This window comes from Guillardia theta, assembly GCF_000315625.1.
Source record: "Guillardia theta CCMP2712 unplaced genomic scaffold GUITHscaffold_41, whole genome shotgun sequence".
Classification (NCBI taxonomy): domain Eukaryota; class Cryptophyceae; order Pyrenomonadales; family Geminigeraceae; genus Guillardia; species Guillardia theta.
The window spans coordinates 1-19,437 of NW_005434633.1; the positions used below are offsets into that span (position 1 = coordinate 1).

At 56.4% G+C, this 19,437-nt stretch overlaps 4 protein-coding genes across 4 annotated transcripts; 2 read left to right on the forward strand and 2 right to left on the reverse strand.

Annotated features, from left to right (window-relative positions):
* The first annotated feature begins 498 nt into the window (after positions 1-498).
* On the forward strand, positions 499-4,269 carry GUITHDRAFT_163588 (hypothetical protein). Its single transcript, XM_005831144.1, has 6 exons — positions 499-2,393; positions 2,440-3,075; positions 3,141-3,609; positions 3,731-3,801; positions 3,954-4,017; positions 4,187-4,269. Exons 1-3 carry the CDS (start codon positions 612-614, stop codon positions 3,435-3,437), a joined length of 2,715 nt encoding a protein of 904 aa, XP_005831201.1. The 5' UTR covers positions 499-611; the 3' UTR covers positions 3,438-3,609; positions 3,731-3,801; positions 3,954-4,017; positions 4,187-4,269.
* A 4,780-nt stretch (positions 4,270-9,049) lies between these two features.
* Positions 9,050-9,520, reverse strand: GUITHDRAFT_72245 (hypothetical protein; the record flags this gene model as incomplete). Its single annotated transcript, XM_005831145.1, has 1 exon — positions 9,050-9,520. A coding segment is annotated over one exon (471 nt), but the record flags the coding sequence as incomplete, so codon positions are not given.
* A 7,536-nt stretch (positions 9,521-17,056) lies between these two features.
* On the forward strand, positions 17,057-17,513 carry GUITHDRAFT_109682 (hypothetical protein; the record flags this gene model as incomplete). Its single annotated transcript, XM_005831146.1, has 2 exons — positions 17,057-17,168; positions 17,230-17,513. The coding sequence occupies 2 exons, from the start codon at positions 17,057-17,059 to the stop codon at positions 17,511-17,513; spliced, it is 396 nt and encodes a 131-aa protein (XP_005831203.1).
* Positions 17,514-17,669: 156 nt separating this feature from the next.
* On the reverse strand, positions 17,670-18,827 carry GUITHDRAFT_139792 (hypothetical protein; the record flags this gene model as incomplete). The annotated part of the gene is made up of 2 exons (XM_005831147.1): positions 17,670-18,661; positions 18,803-18,827. 2 exons carry the CDS (start codon positions 18,825-18,827, stop codon positions 17,670-17,672), a joined length of 1,017 nt encoding a protein of 338 aa, XP_005831204.1.
* Positions 18,828-19,437: the final 610 nt, after the last annotated feature.

Consider the following 19,437-nt stretch of genomic DNA (forward strand, 5'->3'; position numbering starts at 1 on the left):
GATTCTCTCTCTCTCTCTCTCCCACCCCCTACTCTCCTTCTCTCCTCCTCTCCTTCCCTTCTCTTCCTCCATTCCAATAACCTGGTTCTTTGTCCAGTTTACCCGACAACCCCCACCCCCACCCCCATCTTGAGCCGCTCCCTGAAAAATTCCCCACCCCTACCGTAGCAATTCGCAGATATGATATTTCACCCCTAAAAATGACTATCAAAGTACCCGTACAAAGAACCATGATAGTCTTTTATAGTACCCCTACCCAGCAAATGGACCCACCCCCAAACTAAAGGTTTGTCCCCTCCAGCTCTATGCAGACGCAAGGCATAGAGTGAAAATCGCTGGCTCCTCCTCCTCCTCCTCCTCCTCCCTCCCTCCCTCCCTCCCTCCCTCCCTCCTTCTCTTCAACATCAAACTCTCCTCTCCTTGTTATCTATCTGTGAATACTCCAAGATTCGTCTGTGACCTCGACGTCCGTGCTGTATTCTAGTGTTGGCTGATGTTTGCTCATGCCATGGCTCTCCTCCCTCCTTCCTCCTCCTCCTCCTTCATCTCCCTGATCCTATCTGCATCTACCTGATCGCTCTCTGACTACATCCCTTGCCCCTTCTCTGATCATGAAGGCTTGCGCGCCCTTCATATCCGCCCTCTGCCTCCTCCTAATCCAAGGAGTAAACTGCGGCTTTTGCCCTGCAACATCCTGTCTGCGCACGGGAGCGTCGGGCCAGTGTCTCCTTCCCAACATCTCCTCCTCTTTCTGCCCAGCAAGCGAGTGGTCACCATACATCACGTCCTACCCTCCTTCATGGTGGACAAAGTCGAACATCAGTTCCATGAACGCTACCCCTGCGCTGGGGTATATCAAGGAGTACGCGCCATGCTGCCGCCATTGCGTGTGGAGCCTCGGGTATCCCCTTGCAGTCCCCTTGGTCATCGTCATCTCCCCCAACCAAGACCTCTGCGCAGCGGAAGTCTCCAAATTCAGCCTCTGCTACCTCGACTGCACAAAGTGGGCAGGTGACCTGTCGGTTCTCGACACAGACGGCAACGGGCGGCTGAGCTACCAGGAGTTTCTCCCCTACTTCACCGACTACCTCGTTGCTCCCTCCCAGAACTATCAGCTCTACACTGGAGGCAGGATGACGTTCGACGTCCAGTTCTCGCGCTTGAACCCGTTCTATGTGTTTGCCTTCATCGATTTCAACAACGACTTCATGGTTTCCATGCAAGAGTGGGACATCTTCCGCCACTTCTGGACTCCTGTCCTGGTCTCTGGAGCAGGCCCCAGCCTCGTCCCCTCCGACGGCAGGTCGCTTGCTCAAGGGCCGTTCGGAGGGTTCTTCATGGACGAGGCCCTGTATGCGATTTGGAGCACGAATGCCATCAACCTGATGCTGGAGTACTACGTCAACCACAGGAAGCAAGGCTTCCGCTCCTACGACGTGAGGGAGCCGGAGAGCGTCGAGAAGATGAGCAGCATGAGCAGCAGGGACCTGGACGGGTCGGGGAGGGTGTCCATGGAGGAGCATTACTTCTATCATTTCTCGGACAAGAACGGAGACGGGGTGCTGTCACCTGAAGAGTTCTACTCCTCCCTCTACAGGACTGACTGCAAACCACTCTGTCCTGTCGTCGGATGCAACTGCTCTGAGTGCCCTGCCAGCGGGGTCGTGGCTGCCGACTGCCCGCCGTCGCCGCAGGGGGACGTGGATGGGACGGATCTGAAGAGGAATTTCAATCTGCACGATATGGATAAGAACGGCGTCATCTCTTTCCTCGAGCGTAAGTTCGTCGCTGCCGACCTCAACATGGACAGGATGATCGACTCAGAGGAGTGGAGGATCGCGGACTACCCGGAGGACTACGGGCCGTTCCTCGGTCACTGCGTCGTGGAGGGCAGTCGTTGCGTGATCAACTCGGCGACTTACAACTTCTACATGTCCTTTCACTACTGTGCGTCCCGGGGCTCCAAGACGTACAAGCGTCTTCTCTCGCAGTATCCATGGTCCTCTTCCTGCCTGCTCAAGGTGGAGGTCGAGCGGCTGCCGCCGTTCGTAGACGTCATCCAGTTCAACACAAGCGATCAGAAGGCGAAGCTGGAGTCGGAGGGCTGGCTCTGCTGGGATCCTGACCCAGCCGTCTCTAACGACAGCCTGTGCTTCACGGGATATGCCGTGCAGATGTTCCATGCTGCAGCTGAGCGACTGCTGTGGACGTACAGGTTCGTGCTGTCCCCCAGCTCGCTCACTGTTGCCCAACTCCGTCCTCCGGTGGTGGAGGGCGTCGGGGCAGGGAACGCAGAGTTCAAGCTTGCGCTGTTCAGCTCCTACAAGATGCCTTGGCGACCTCCCCAGTACAACACGAGCGACTTCTTCTGCTCCTCGACACTCTGGAAGCAGGTGCGCTAGAGGAGGAGGGAGGGGGCAGGGCTGACTTCGAGTGCAGGACGGTCTGGTGGTGGTGAAGAGGTCGGACGAGAAGGTAGTGTCGATAGAGTTTGCGATCCTCATGCTCCTCATCTCTCCTTCCTTCATCAACTTCATCGTCTTCTGCTACTTCGTCATGCTCGTCGTCGGGCACATCTTCTGGTGGGTGGAACGACGCCAGAACCCAGACCTCTTCAACAAGTCGTACGTGTACGGAGTGATGGACGGACTCTGGTTCTCCATCGTCACAGTCACCAGTGTGGGCTACGGCGACAAGGCACCCAGGACGGGGCTGGGGAAGAACTTGACCGTGATCTGGATGTTCCTCGGAATGTTGTGCTACGGAGTCTTCAGCAGCGGCGTCTCTGAGCAGATCAACGTGGCAGCGAAGGAGAACAGCATCAAGAGCGTCTACGACCTCTCAACCTTCCAAGTCGGGGTCCTGGAGAGCATGTCGGAGCCGCTGGTGAAGGGTATCGACCTTGGGTTGGACTACAGCTTCACCACAATCAAGTGCAAGGACCTGGCGGAATGTGAGAAATTCCTGCTGACGGATCAGACTATCAGTGCGTTCGTGGCTGCCCACAGCGATGTCATCGCATACTTCCAGTCCAGGGGCCTCAACGACCAGATGTGCGGGAACCCCATGAGGATCGTAGGAAGCAACTTCTCCTCCATCTCCTCCTCGCGCTGGACCAGCGACCTCATCAAGGCCTGCAGCTACTCCAACAGCGTCTATGCGGCCCACTACCTCGCCGATGCCCTCTCAGCAACCATGCAGGAGCTCTTCGACGACGGGACTTCCAGCCTTCTCGCCACCAAGTTCCTCACCCAAGACCAGCCCCTGCTCAACGCGGATGGCTGCAGCTCCGGCACTCGCTTCCAAGTCAAGCTCATCATCGCCACCATCGTCGCCCTGGTCGTCTACTTCGCGCTCATCGTTGCGGTCGGGATCAGACGCAAGGCGGAGCAGAACAAGAGGATCAGAGAGTTGCTCGAGCAAGCGATCGCCCGTAGACGAGGAGACCATGACGTGGACGCGAACGCGGCGGCGCTCAAGTATGGGAAGCGATGGGTCAACAAAGTGCGAGAGAAGAAGAGGATGGTGAAGGAGGAGAAGCGACAGGAACTGATCAAGCAGTGCATGCACGATCAGATTATCAGCATCATCAAGCAGCTTCGAAATGAGGTTCGCCATTCCTCCCTCCCTCCTCCCTCCCCCCTTCCCTCTTGTTCCTCCTCCTCGTCATCGTCGTCATCCTCCTCGTCCCCATGCTGTCCTGAGGTCAACCAGTGATTCTCTGTCGCAGCTTCACCTGCAGATCGCTCTCACTGACTGCATCTACTGCAACTTCAAGCGCGTCCACACGTTTGTCTCCAGGTGCCATGCTGCGCCTTCGACCTCCTCCCTCTCTTTCTCTCCTGCTCCTCCTCCTCCTCCCTCCCCTCACTTGTTTCCCTCCTCCTCCTCCCTCCCCTCTCTTGTTTCCCTGCCCTTCTCCTCTCCGCATCGCTCTCCTCATCTGTCCGCAGGATCACTTCCATCTATCGCATCACCGTTGGAACTCTGGGAGCAATTCTCTTCGTCCTCACTGTTGTAAGTTTTGCCTCAACATGCTCCATCCCGTCCTCCTTCCCTCTCGCTTTCTTTTTCTCTCAACTCCTCCCTTCTATCCTCGCTCTCCCCTCCCCTCCCCTCCTTCCCCTCTCCCTCCCCTTCCTTTGTTGTTCTCTCCCTTATCTCTCTATCTCTCATGTTGTTGCAGGCGCTCCTCGTCCTCTGGAGCAAGACGGTTACCCTCAAGCATGTCTGAACTTTGTTTGATTTAATTGAAAATTCAAATTGGCGAGCTAAAACCGCCACACGCTTCCTATCTTACAGGACCGAAGGAGGGCGACACCATCGGCGATGCTGGCGACAAGCTCGGCGTGTCCATCTGACGAGACAGAACGTTTCCTTGCGAGTCCTCCCAAATCGTCTGCATACAAATTGAGGAGGAGAGGAGGGAGACAGCAGAAGGAGGGAGGGAGGAAGGAGGAAGACAGCAGGAGGAGTGAGGAAGAAGCAGCATTGGAATCTGCAGCTTGTCACCTTGACATTGGGCACGAGCTCAAGTGCGATGAACCAGGCGCGAACCTCGTTGAGAGTGTCGGCGCTCACCCGGTAGGTTCGGCTCTTGGACACTTCAGGGGAAGTCTGGGAGCAAGTCAGGGGAGGAGGAGGAGGAGGAGGAGGAGGAGGAGGAGGAGGAGGGGGAGGGGGGGGAGGTTGAAAATGAAGGCAAGGGAGCTCGAGGGCAGGAGAACAAGGCGGTGGGAAGAGAAGAGGAGAGGTGGAGAGAGGGGATGGTAAGAGGAAGGGGAGTGCAGTGGAAGAGGTGATGGGTGGGGAGCAGGTACAACCTTGACGGCGAAGACAGTGCCGGTAACGACCTTCACTTCAGCCCCGTTGAGGTTGATCTTCTCGATCCACCGGCCCAGGATCGCGTCCTCCTTGCTCTCCGCGTTCTGCAGCATGTAGGCGAAGTCCCCGTGCCCCGTCCCTTCCTTGTCATTGAGGAGCGGCACAATAGCATAGTACTTGGGGAACCATTCCTTCTTCTTGGTATCCAGCAGGTGGAGAGTCCCCTCCTGCAACGCCCCCGGTACACGGTCCCCCAGCCGCTTCCTCTCTGCCGAGCCCGGCAGCCCCCCCGACGCCTCGCGCACCATCCCCGTCCCCTGCTCCTTCCCCTCCAGGTAGGTCGCCAGCGCCAGCGCCCCGTTGCTCCGAGCGATCTGCAACGCTGTCTCCCTGCGCTGTTGACGGCCCTCGGGTCGCATCCATGCAGGAGGAGAAGCTCGACCAGCCTCGGCCAGTCCTCGTGCATCCCTTCCTCCGACGAGCACGTCGACAAGAAGTGAAGCACGTCGTCCCCGAAGGCCGTCTTCGCCGTCACCAGCAGGCTCGCCTGCTCCTTCGCAGCGTCCAGCAGCATCTTGAGGATGGTAGCATACTCTCCCCCTTCCTCTCGCCCAGCCACCGTCACATGCAGCGAGTTCAGCCCCTGCCCGTCAGTGGCAGCGGGAGAAGCGCCTGCGTCCAGAAGGCACCGGACGATGTCCGAGCGGCCGAGGGAGCAGGAGATCATGAGGACGGTGAAATTGTCCTGATTTCTCTCGTCCAGATCTGCTCCCTCCGCAATCGCCTTCTTCATCACCTGCTTCCAGTCAGCACGACCCGCAGCGACAGCAATAGAAGAAGAAAAGTAGGACAGGAGGGAGAAGAGAAGCAGCAGCAGGAGAGGAGGAGGAGGAGGAGAGAAAGAGAAACAGCAGCAGCAGCAGCAGCAGCAGCAACAGCAGCAGCAACAACAGCAGCAGCAGCAACAGCAGCAGCTCACCTCCACATCCCCAGCCTCCAGCGCATTGTGCAAGCTCGGCCTATTTCCCTTCGGTGGGGAGGCAGGAGGAGCTCCTGTTGGAGCAGCCGCAGCTGCCGGAGGCGAAGGAGGAAGAGGAGCAGCCGCCGATGGCGGAGATGCAGAAAGAGGAGCGGGAGGGAGGGGAGCCGACTCGACAACTGGATGCTGATGATGCGGAGGAGGGGATTGCGCCGAAGTCGCCGTGTGCGTGCTTTGCTGCACCTCCTCCTCCTCCCCGTACGTGACTTGACCCTCCAAGATCTGGTCGTAGTGAGTGATGAACAAGGTCAGCATGCGCTGGGCTGGCTCCAGGTGGGTGTTGGTCAGGAACGGCGTCATCCTATGGGCCAGCCAGGTAGCGTCGTACGCGCCGCCACAGTAGCCCTGGATGAGGGAGAGAAGCCAGGCGACCTGAACGAAGAGCTCCAGGTACTCTCCCTCCTCCGTCAACAGGTTCTGCACCGCATCCGACAGGCTCTTGATCCTACCCTGCAGTGTCACTCCTCCTGCCGCGCCCTCGGACTGCGACAAGAATTCGGGGGAGATGAGCGGGCGAGGCAGACCGCGGAGGAGCCTGGCGAGGATGTGGACAAGCATGGAGGGCTCCCCCACGAGCGACGCGACGTCCTCCACCTCCCTCCTGCAGCAGAGCTCCAGCACCTCCCTGATCTTGTTTGCCTTGTGCGCCTCCAGTCTGCCCTCCATGTCCTTCATCACGGTGCTGCGCCACGTCAGCACCTGAGAAGTCAGCTGGACTCCGCCCTCGGCGTCCAGCTGCAGCTTCTCGTGGACCGCAGCGATGCACGAGCGGATGAGGTCGAACGAGTAGCTCTCCTCGAGTCTCCGCAGCTGCTGCACCATCTCCTCCTCCCTCTCATCCAACACAGCACCACTCTGCGCTGCTGATGCACTCTTTCCTACAACGGTGCGAACAGAGGCTGGAGCAGGAGCAGGAGCTGGAACAGGGGTGAATGCAGAGCCAGACGCGGGGGAGTGAGCAACAGCTGGAGCTGCAGCTGGGGTGATCCCCACAGCAGGATCTTGAGCCCTAGAGCTATGTAGCGACATCATCGGAGTAGCATTGGAGGACACACGTTGCTCGATCTCCTCTTGCTCCTGCCGGCTCCACTGCGCTCCGACGCCTGCCATGATGGACTTGAACTCGCTTCCCATGGCCAGCAGGTCGACGGGGGAGCCGTCCTCGACCACCCTGCGCTGCTTCATCACCACGACGCGGTCAAACTGGGAGCAGCGCATAGGAGTTGAGCTGAGGTGAAGCACGGTAACGTTCCTCTGCCCGTCGAAGAGCGAGTCCAGTCGGTTCAGCTCCTCCATGGACAGCACGCAAGTCGCCTCCTCCAGCACCAGGACCTGTGGGCGGCGCAGGAGGACCCGAGCCAGGCCCATCAGGAAGCGCTGGCGGGAGTCGGAGGCCGTGAGATCGTTGTTGACGAAGCTGGGAGGCAGCTGCTGGTGCTCGCGGGGGACGACGCCGACGAACTTGAGGAGGGTGAGCAGGTTGTGCTGCCCGTCCTGGGTGCTCATCATCTCCTCCGTGGGGTCCACGTTGAAGGTCAGTGAGCCCTTGAACAGCAGCGGCTCCCTTGGCACCAGCCCTACGTGCTTCCGCACGGCCTCGATCGTGACTGAGATGCTGTCCGCTCCTCCGAGGAACAGAGACCCCTGGATGATGGGCGACGTCTTGAGCAGGCAGCGGGCAAGGGCCTTGAGGTCTTCGGACCTGCGGGAGAGGACGAGGGCGCGGCTGCCGGCCCGCACGTCCAGCGTCATGCCATCCAGCTCCTTCATGCCGTACTCGTCGATCGTCGTGACGTCCTGGAACAGGATGGAGCCAGCCTCTTGGGTGCTCCAGGACTGCGGGAGGACTTGAAGGGCTCGGGAGAGCGGCTTCTCCTCGAGAGGGAAGAACTCGTCTGCCTCCAAGACCCGCCGGATGAAAAGGTGGAAGACAACGGCCGACTCGAGGAAGCAGAAAGTCATCCAGGGCACGTAGAGGACCAGCTGGACTGCAGACGCCAGCACGAGCCCAGCAAGAGAAAAGCCGTTGATGTCAGTCAGCGCCCCCATCTGCTTCAAGAGCAGGAGGACGATCAGGGCAGCGGAGAGGAGGAGGCAGCCGAACAAGCCGGAGCACAAGACAGTCCAGGACTGCAGGCATGCGGCAGCCTTCCTGCTGCTGGTGTACTTGTCAAGAGCGTCCTGCATCGAGAGCAGGGCCGAGCGGTGGCTTCGGCTGAGAGTGATCTGCGTGAGAGAATCTGCTGTGGAAGAGCACAAGGCCTCCAGATGTGTCCGATACTCCGTGGCTGCCGTGCAGACAGCGCGAAGTCCGTTCATGCCCCTCGTCGTGTTCCAGATCCATCCGCATGCGCTGATGAGAGGAGCGAAGAAGAAGAGGAAGACGAGCTTCGAGTCTCCCCATGAGGTGGCCTGAGCATGGCCCGTGAAGGAGCAGATGGCGTAGGTGAGGAGGACGAGGGAGGAGAGGACGGATAGCATGGAGTGGAAGCTGTGGATCAGGAAGAAGGGGTACTCCTCCACTGATTCTTGAACGTTCCTGCACGTGAGTTGGAACGTCAGGACTTGCACGACGGCCTTGAGCTCCGTCGGGCCCTTTTGAAACCAACCCAGGAACCTGTTCTGCAAGCGAACGCTCGCGCTGCTCGCTACCAGGACGAACCAGATCATGTCGCCGGCGAAGAGAAGGATGTACGCAAAGCCGGAGCAAGCAATGAGCACGATAGCGATGTTTTCGGGCTTTGTGTTGAGAATGTTCAGCCCGCTGAAGTTGATGTCCATGTGCAGGAGGATCCAGTTCTGCAGACCGCACAGCAAGTGGCCAGCGAGGGAGACGAGGAAGAAGATGAAAAGAGAGATGTACTCCTGAGACAGCCAGCAGTAGACGGCCCACAGCCACTGAGACCCTGACTCGCTTATCACCAGCGGAGGATGCAGTACCCCAACGTCAGGAACCAACCAAGACGGAGTGCAAGCCATGTCGGCCAGGTCGACGATGTCAAGCCGCTGCTTCTCCTGCAACTCGTCCGCCCTCATGCGCAGCTCGGCAAGCGAGGCAAGCGCCTCGACGCTGCTGATGGTGTCCAGTCCCTGCTTGCTGGCCGAGACCAGGAGGAAGGAGTTACAGTGAGCCAGGTAGGGAGAGGACAGGCTCAGGGACACAACCACTGTCTTGGCCTTCAACTGCCCGAGAATGCAGCTGTGCCACACAAGGTCGCGAGTCTGATCGTCGAGCCTCTCCAGGATCTCGTCGAAGATGTACACGTCAGCATCCTTGTACACGGCACGCGCCAGCGCGATGCAGCTCGCAAACGTCTCGTCGAGAGCGACCGACGTGCTCTTGCCTATCACCGTCTCATCCCCCATCGGCAGCATCTGCAGGAAGCGAACGAGACCCGAGCAGGTCACGGCCTTGGTGTACATGTTGTGGTCCAACGGGAGCCCGAAGAGAACATTCTGCTTGATCGAGCCGGCCAGCAGCTGCGGCTGTCTGCCGCAGAAGATCACTTCCCCATACACGTGCATGTATCCGGTCTGCCCGTGCCGCGGCATCCACCCGACCATGGCACTGAGCACACTCGACTTGCCGCTCTTGGTGGTACCGGAGACTCCGACGAGGTGTCCTCGGCGAATGTCAAAGTTGATGGTGTCGGTCATGCAGCCGAGGTAGAAGTTGTGGTCTATGGAGCTCTTGTTGGGCCAGAAGAACATGCTCTGCTTGGCGCTGACTGCGAGGTCCTCCTGCCCCTTGTTCTTGTGGTCGTCTGCCTTAGGCCTCCCCTCGTGGTTGAGAAACTGAACTATGCGCGAGAGCGAGTTTTGGTAGTTGTGAGACGATCGGGAGATGCTCGAGTAGACGTAGAGCGGTACTTGCATGCAGGCTGAGATACACAGGACCATGAAGACCTCGAAGTTTGACACCGACCGTTTCTCAGCGTACACTATGAAGAGCATCGACGTAGAGGTGACGAAGGCCGCGACGACAGGGAGGAAAGACGAGAAGAGAAACTCGATCGCGCTAGTGACGGAAGAGGAGAAGATGTCGTTTTCGATGTACGAGGTCAAGTTGGCGATGAACACGTTCTGCAGCTGTAGGACCTTGGCATCCATCCAGTCCTTGAGCACTCCCAGCATCTCGACAAGCCTGGGGGTCCTCAGCAAGTCCCTCTGCTGCTGCTTCCTGCTGTTGACGAGCAAGATCGAGAGCAAGTGGGCGAGCATGAGCAACGCAAGGGCCGCCAACCCGCCGATCGCTCCCACCTCTACCTCACGGGCAATCAGCGCTATGGCGATGGCGCAGATAATGATTGAGGCCTGAAGGAGGAAGCGAGCTCTGGTAGTGGCTGAAACAGTCGAGACGTCGTTGAGAAGCAGCTCAGCCAGGTTGCAGGCGTTAATCTTCTCGTGGTCTGACTGGCTGGCCCCGCAGAACTGCTTGGAGTGGAGGGCCTTGTTGTAGAGGAAGGACATGAGGCCGCTAGCAGCATCCGTCGACGAGTTGCTGACGCTGCACGAGTAGGAGTGAGCGACGAGGAGCTGCAGGATGAAGCACACAACACAGCCGACGAGGAGGAGAATCCCCTCCTCAAGGCCCCTCTTAGCCCGCGCCCCCTGGTTGAAGCAGAGCTCTGACGTCGATCTGGACGCGAAAGCTTCGCAGTCGATCAACCACAGGTAGAACTCTCGGATGCACATCACGATGCCCACAAGCGTGAGCCCCATCCACAGGACCATCCGCGCTAAGACGCTCAAACTCCTTATGGTCCCTCCTGTCATGATGTACTTGACGTCCTCCTCCTCCACCTGTGCCCCTTGACTCGTCCTCCTGTTCCACAGGATCTCGTGGACCCGCTCGTGAGCGACTGCCGAGCTGCTCCAGAAGTTGTTCCTCGACATGCACTCCTGCAACGACGCGCTGCCTCCCCTCAGCGAGCTGAGCGCGGCTCCAACCCACGTCCACGTCCACATGTCCATCCCCAACGAGTAGTCCACCTTCATGCTGGGCAGGAAGCTGGTGAATCTCTCAGAGGCCTTGACGCTCCTGACCACCACATCGTCCAGCTGATCGACTCCCTCAGTGAAGATCCGACGGGGGGGGATGTCGTCTTGCAGCTGAGCAGAGGGAGAATGCACTGGCGCTGCCTGCCCCGCCCGCTCCACTTCCTCCACCTGGTCCGCAGGCATAGCTCGAGCAGGAGCAGGAGGAAGCTCTTCACCCTGCTCTGCCTCGAACGCATCCACCTTCAAGATCTTCACCACCTTCTTCATTGAGAAAGTCTGCCAGATGCTGCTGTTTGAATCTTCGAGCATGCCGATCAAGATGTCAGCAAGCTCCTCGCACCCAACGCTGCTTCCTCCCCCCGGCACGAGGTTCACGTGAGTGATGATGCTTCCCCGGTGAACAGAGATCACTTCCACCCGCTCGATGGGGATGAAGAGAAGCGACGCCAGATCGCTGCGCAGGAGAGTCTTGAAGGCGTTGTACTCGTCCAGAGAGGTGATGACGTCATCATACTCCTCTCCCAGCACCATCTCAATGCCCACAGGCTTGTCTTCTTGCCTTTGATCGGCTTCTTTCTCCGGCATCTCATCAGGTTCCCCAGCAACCGGTGCGGAACCTTGCTCCTCCTCTTCCACTCGAGAGGTGAACGGTGAGAGGACGGTGAACCTGCTCTGAGGGATCTGGTCGGGCATGTTTTCAGCGCTGGCGTGCTCAAAGGACATGTCCATATTGGACTCGTCGAGTGCTGTCTTGCTCAAGACGCTCTCTTCCAGCACGTTCGACTCGGAATCCATCACGTCTGGGTTCAAGTTCTCACCAAGCACGTCCTCCTCCTTCGTTCCAGGCTCGTCCCAACCCTCGTCGTTAAACTGTACAGCAAATCTTTCAGCTGCTTCGCCTCCCTCCTCCTTGCGCTCTTGGTGACTATCGATGATTCCGCCGAGGTCGTAAGATTCCAGTTCAGGCTCCTCTTTCTTCGCTCCGGCCTCCTCCTCCTTCTCTTTCCTGGGTGAGTTAAAAAGCTCCAACATCTCCAAGACACTCTTCCCTTCAAGATCGGGAGGGAGTGCTGGCTCATCGTCATCCTGTTGGAGACTGTCGACGACCAAAGGCTGCCTCCCTCCCAAATCATCCTCTTCCATCTGGTCGAAGACTGGAGACGAAGTCTGCTTCTCCTCTCCGTGCACCACTCTATCCTGTCTCACTCCCTCCTCCTCCACTTCCTCCTCCTCTTTCTTCATCTCGACCTCGGGCTCCCGTTCATCATGCTCCCGCTCGATGGTCTCTGCAACGGGCTCGACGTCCTGCCTGTCGTGTCCCTTTGCATCAGGAAAGGCTCCCACATTCTCGCGACTCTCAGCAGCAGCCTCCTCATCATCACCAGCTCCTGTAGAGTTGCTCCTTACCCGCCGGAGGATGACTCCGAAGGGACTCTTCAGACGTTCCTCCAGCGCTGAGGAGGAAGATCAGGACGGACCAAAGGAGAGCAGAGACAAGGACTGAGGCAGGAAGGACAAACAAGCAGGAGAATCATAACAAACACATGGAGACATGATCAGCAGCAAGAAATCACCTTTAGCCTCCTCAGCACTCTCGCTCCTGACAGGCGACAGCTGGTCCTCTGGTGGGCTCCTCTCCATCTTCGCCTCGTCAACCGCCATCGGAGATCTCTTCTCCATGCTAAAATTCTGCGAGTCGTCGGCCGACGAAGTCCTGTATGTCTCCTGTCTCATCTTCTCCTCTCTCTGCACGTGGGCTTGCAGAGCTGCCTTAGGAGCTGAGAAGTGCGGCCCTTGCGCTCGCGGCTGGACAGGCTGGGGAACCACCCCCTTCTGCTCCATCGCTCGGAACATGGCCATCCTGTCAGAGATACTGACCTGCTCCTCCCTCTTGGACTTCAAGACAGGCACAGGCTCAGCCTCCTCCTGCTCGTCCAAGTGGACCTCTTCAGCTGCTTCCGGCAACGGGCGGAGGCTGTGGAGGACGTTGGAGGAGGTGCCATCGAGAGAGAAGGCAGGGCACTTGCAAGCTTCCGATGCCCTGCGGGTGCTCATGGCTCTGTGCAACCTGCTCATGGACTCTGAGACTTGTTGGATCAAGGAGTCAGCGAGGTCAGAGGGGAAGGGGCCGAACCCTTCCCTCTCGTGCGGCAGGATGTTCATCTGAGCCACGATGCTGAACTTCTTGTCAACACTCGACCTCCCCCGCTGCAGCTTCACGATCTGAATGCGAGTGAGAGGGACGCGGAGCGCAAACGCCACGTCCTCCTTGATCAGCTTCTCCATCTGCTGCCTCTTCGCAGGGCTCGAGAGCAAGCTGTCATGGTTCTCCTCCAGGGTCAGCAAGACCCCAACAGTCTCTGACTGGCTGCTGGGCAACAACACCGTTTGCTTCTCCGGCTGACTCGCAGGCTCTTTGACGTCAACCTTGAGGTCGTCCAGAGAGAGCTCATCGTGGCGATCGTGCTTGTGAGGGTGAAGAGATTCCTCGCTCTTGCTTGCCTGAACTGCATGTCAGCAAAGGAGGAAGACTGAAGGGGAGGGAAGAAGCGAACAGGGGCCAGGGAGGGACTTACACTCATCACTTTGGTGAACATCTCCGTCAGCTCCTTGACGTGAGACTCTGACTGGAGGTGCTCGAGCTCGGGGTCAACTTGAGACGAGCTGAGCTTTTGATCGAAGAATGCGGAGTCTTCGGCGTCATCCCCATTCTCCGACGGGTAAGTCCTCGCCGTCGCAGTGATCTCCATGTCCTCCACGCTCTGCTCTAGAACGCTGCAACAGAATGAGCAAGACAGCACATCATCTTCACAGCCTACCTGGGGTCCGCGGTGGGCTCCGTAGGTCTGTCGTCTCCTCCCTGTGGCTCGAGGGGCTCCTGGAGCTGTAGCGAGCTGGGAATGACCTCGTTGTGGGTATCAAGGGCAGAGTTCAAGGGGGAAGCCGAGGAAGGGATGGTGAGCTTGGGAACGGCTGAAGCTCCCCGGGGAGCAGCAAGGTGAGTTGTCACATGATCGTTCTGGCCGATTGGAGATGGCGAGCGGTGGCGCTCGACGAGTCCCAACGGGTCATGTGTCTTGCTGTGACCGTTCTGAAACGTGGTGACGAAAGGATCGACCGATGCGAAGATCGGAGACTGAGAGTTCGCCCTCCTCTGTGAGTCGTCGTGCCTCCTAACTTCCGTCTGAAGCGGATGACGTCAGCAGCAAGACAGCAAACATGTTCCTTACCCCTTGCCGCTCTCTCTCTTTCGCCGACAACAAGATGTCAGGTTCCAACAAAGTGACCTGGAACGGTGAGTCAGAGAGAAAGCAATGCAAAAACAATCTCAAGTGTTACTTTGCTCGGTTTCTGGCCATGGATGGTGTCACTGTACAACAGAGGACCAAGTTAGCAGGCCTTCAAGAGGAGATTATCTCATCACATGGTGGGGGCAACGTGGCTCGGCTCTGTCGGGATTGATTCCGCATTGAGGCGAGATTTTAGTGTAGATGGGGCGTTTCTGTTCGGCGCCAAACTTGATTCTCTAAGGGGCGACGACGACATTAAAGAAAGATCATGCTTGATTTCCTGCAAGATCGTCATATGGCGCAGTCATGCCTAAGAGGCAATCTTCGAGACCTGTACAATTTGATACAGGCTACTCAACTCTGCAATTCCAGCGTCCTTCGACTGACAGGAAATCGTTTCAGTCGCGCACCATCACGACTTCCTCCTTTCTCACATCTCCGGTAAGGTAACTGGAGGTCGACAAGGAGGATGTGTCGTTCCTCCTCGATGCCACGTCATTGCTACTGGAAGCAAACTGGTGAGACCTGCAATATAGGAGCAACTGCCGTCAGATTCTTCATAACGTGCAACCCGTTGCGCTCCAAACAATCGTTGCTGGGCACTCCATTTACCTGTTCAATCTTATCGACGACTCTCGAAGATCGTCAAGCAGATTTCCTTGTAAGATACTGGAAGAGACATCTCAGTCAGCCAGACACTGAAAACTCCTCAGAAAGCAGCTACTTAGAGTCCTTTGCACCAAACGGATTGGAACGGCTAGTGCTTAACCCATTCGTTTCTTTCCGTGCTGTCGCGCTCTGGGAGAAGGAACAAGAGGCATCACAACGAGCATCATGAAATCAAAGACACACAAAGATTTCAGGGGGCCTTCTGATATTCACGGGCTCTACGATTCCCCTGTCAACTCGTCTCAGTCATTCAAATGCCTCAAGTGCCACAGACCTGTTAGAGTATTCTTTCGGTCTGTAACTTGACCCTGAAGTTTGCCGCTGAGCTGGTCCAGCGTCATGGATAGAAGTAGGTGGAGAATGCTTGGGTGGAGAATCAAACTTGTCGAGCGCCTACGGGCTGATAAGAAGAAGGACGAGACAAGACTGGCAACATTTGACCTTCAGACGCTCTTCCAGTAATGAAAGGCGGGATTGGAGATCATCCACAGAGTGTTCGTACATGGCGGTGTATAGCTGAGCGCGCTCTCTGCTACTATCGGGAAAGCTCCAATGTCCTCATCAGCGTCTCTCGTACAACTCAAAGTCGACTCTCCTTGGATCAGAATCGCCCAGGATTTCCCTTCTGCTTCATCTCCGCTTCACCTTGTGGGAGCTATGGCCCCTAGAAGGGCATGCCCAAGGACTGTCCCCTTGCTATCGAAGCAAGAGTTCGAATGTGCTGTTTTCTCAACCAGAGAATCTTGTTTCATACAGCATCCCCCCTGGCAACGTAGCTCAGTCAGCATGACAACCTGTGTGGACAAGGGGTTATATCCCCTGCGTTCAAAGCTTATGCTCTTTGATCAACATCATGCATGAAGCTACAACGTATGTAGCTGGTCAGGACATGTCCATCAGGCTCGCGGCCTCAAAGGGACAGTCACGCCAGTCTGATCGGCAATTGCATCAACCCCAGCGAGTAAACCGCTACCTTGTAACACTATCCACGATCTTCTCCAAGTCTGCATTTGCTTCTTTTATCTCCGTACCTCTTGCTATGGCTCTTAACTGTTTCTCCCTCACTCTCTCAACAACCGATCTCCTAACTGTCCCTGATGTTTTACCATCCTCGCCTGCCTGCTCAGCCCGCATGAACATCTACTTGTCCTCCCATTCCATCACTTTGTGTCGGTTCAAGCATGCAAGTCAGACTATCTCCCCATGTCTTGCCGCTCCTTCCAGCACTTTCCCATCCTCCTCTCCCATCACGCGCTTCCCATTCCTCCTTCTTCGCCGCCCCCAGCATGTCGAGAAGAGCCCATCATCCAGCAGTCTTACAACGACCACCCCTATACCTATTACTACCCTCCCCTGGATGGACTATCCATAGCTGAAGATACCCACCTTTTTGAAGGATTAAATACCCCTCCATCAATACCCCTACCCCTTATTCCAATTCATACTACCCCCTTGGAAGACCTTCGATCATTGCCCACCCCCTTTTTTGTTCGGGGCCTTCGAATGTAAAACTCAAATTTACATGTTTAAAAGGTTTTTAGTTCTACGGTGTTTCCGTTCAGAACATAAAATAATTATATTACTTTTAAAAGTCTACGGTGATAATTATCCATATAACATATTTTATATTGAAAGGTATAGAAATATTAAAACTGAATAATAATAAAGTACAAATTCATATAACCATGTTAATCACATTCTGTAACGGACATGGGATCGCGTCCCACTAAAATAACCGTGCACGGAGGCTCACCGTCACAGTGTCCCGAAGTTCCGCCGCCGGGCCCGGCGGGCTGCCGGGGTAGCCCGGCCGCCGACCTGTCACTCACTGCTGAGTCACGCGGCGACCGGGTTCGCTGTTAGTGAGTCACGGTGGCCTGCGATCTTTCCGCCGGGACTCCAAGGACACTACTATTGCGAGTCAGTGAGTGACACACTTACTGTTTACACTCTCCCCTCTGATCAGAACATTGCAGGCTTGAACTGAACACATACGAAGAGTTTCAGTTCTACGACATCTCAGCAAGAACTTGACGAATCTGCTCGATGGCTCAGCTCCAAGCAGTGGTTTCCAGTGCTTGATCACCAGCAGTGGAGATAGCCTTCCCGCGTTGGCTGCATATGGTGAGGCTTCATTCACCTTTACATTCGTGAGCAGATGTTGAACTTTACATGTAGATCTATCCTCTGCTGGTGTCAATCAGTCGGAATCTTGGGCTTGAACCTGTCCTCAATGATCTGGACAAACTACCCGAGAAGCTTCAAGGTTTCAAGCCTCCCAATGCTATTTACAGTTCGACGTTTGTCAGACGGCATGATGTTCGATGCGCTTATCGCCAACTTCGGTAGTCTTCTGTGTAGGTTTGACTTGAATCCCCTGCCCCGCATTCATATGTCATATGGCAGATGGTATCAATCTCAGGCTCAAGACTGTCAACGAGCTTCGAATCGACACGACAACATACGAGCTTGACGTTGTGCATTTCGCACTTGTGACCGTCAACATCTACATCGTTGTCTTCCCCCCGGTTCAAACAAGTAATGATGTCTTCAGCATCGCCTTCTTGCAATCTGCAGTTCGAATGAAGCAACTTGTCGGTAGGAAGCTGATACCCTCCATCCACGATTCTTTGTGGGGTTTCTTGAATCAGACTGAAGATCGAGAGAGTTCAAAAGCATCAACGATGTGAGATTGCTTCAACTGGCCCCTATGGAAGTTTCACAGCATTCACGGCGATCCTGAAAGAATTTGGTGATTTTCCAGACGATGAAAGGTTTCTTCTCACATTGACAGCGGCATCCTTTCAACAACACAATCCTCACTCTGAGCAAGACCGGTTCAAACGTCAGAAACCAGCCAACCTCTGCATCTTGCGATGGGTGACTCGCTGATTGCGGTTTATGCATGCGACGTTGCTCCAGTCTTTCTCCCTGTAGTAGCTGTCGTGCCAGCAACCCGTCAGCCTGCTCAATCCCCCGGTGTTGAGCGCCCAGAAGCAATCGTAGTTCATCTGATCCAACAAGTCGATCAGGTCCTGCAGGTCTGACCGTCTCCATCGCCCGACATAGTGGTACTCAAACTCCATGTACCTCACCATCTGCGCTCCCAATGCTCTGATGCCCCCAAGTACCGCTCGCATGTCGTTGCCTTCCGTATCGATGGACAGGAACTCGATGCTAGAGATGTTTTGTTGGCGGACAAGAGAGTCAAGGGTAGTCACATTCATAGCAACAGTCGGCACATCTACGGGATGTACCTCAAGCCCCAAAGTTTCTTCACCAACTTGCCCATGCGGAAAACGCTCGGTCCCAATTGAGGACGAGACGGCGACATTCACAAGGTTGACTTCACCGAGGAAACCTAACTTCCCCATGCATGTCTGTAGCAGCCTGAAGTTGTTCGGCATCGGCTCAACGCATACCCCACGAACGCTCCTCTCAGCCATGCCTGCCTGCAGGAACCGACGTTGTCGTGCCTGTCCGCACTTCCTACGAACGTAAGTTGGAAACTCTTCCTGCTCGCACGTCCTGTACTTTGGCACCCAGAACTTGTCATTTCTCGACCAGGAATGCATCCAGTAGATCAAGTCCTCGCCCTTATTGCACCCAATGGACAGCAAGGTCGCCGATGGCAGATGGGCTGTTTCTTCCAACAGCGCATCGATCCATCGTTCATTGAGCGGGCAGAAGGAGTTCAGATGAGGCTTGGTCTTGGTGATCGCTCGGATCCTTTCCTCCGAACATCTTTCTCCAGGAATGCTGCCCTCGCCTCTCGGATGCTCCTTGGAGAGCAAGGAGCTGTTGTGAATCGGAACGCAGCGTGCGGAAGAGGGAGAGTCTTGCCGCCAGCAACACCAGCAACACCAGGAGGAGGAGAGAGTCAAGAGCAGGAGGAGGGAATTCTTGCTACACAGACGAGCATGCAGCAGACTCTTCGCTCTCCTCAGCTCTGCCCATCGTCTGCTCGACCCCAACTCACCCCTGTCCAGCTGCTGGCCTGCCATGCCCCGACCTAAAGAGACCCATTTATTAGTCAACAATGCACATAGATCTTATAATCAGGCTAGCCTCGGATAATAATTAAGAAATTTTGGAAAGGCAGAAGTATCATGTGGGTCTTATATTAGGATGTGTCCTTCGAATGAAATCTCACGACTAAGTCTGCCATGGTAAAACATCCCCTTCAATTCTTACTTCTTCCCCCCCCCCATCGGCAACTCCAGCTCGAGTCAGCTCAACAGCACGTCAAACTCGTCTCTTCCTTGTAACGAGACGCTGGAGAATTGCAGCTCCCCAACTGCGAGGAGGCTCCTGCAGTCAACCGTCATGGACTTGGTCAACTACACCAAGGAGCGGCTGGTAACGACCTGCTTCCGCTCCCTCCTTGTCCGCTCACGGCCTCCTCGCTTCAACCTGCCCTGTGGGACCATCCCTCCGCTCTCCGTTGTCCACGAGCTCGTGCCTCCCATCTGTCGCTCCTCCTCCTTTTCTGCCTCCTTCCTGGGTGATCAGAACGCCATCGCCACCAGCCCCCCAGCTATCGACAAGGACGGCAAGCTGTCCTTTAATGTGAAGTCCAGCTGGGGAGGGGAGCAGACGCTTGCGATCAGTTCA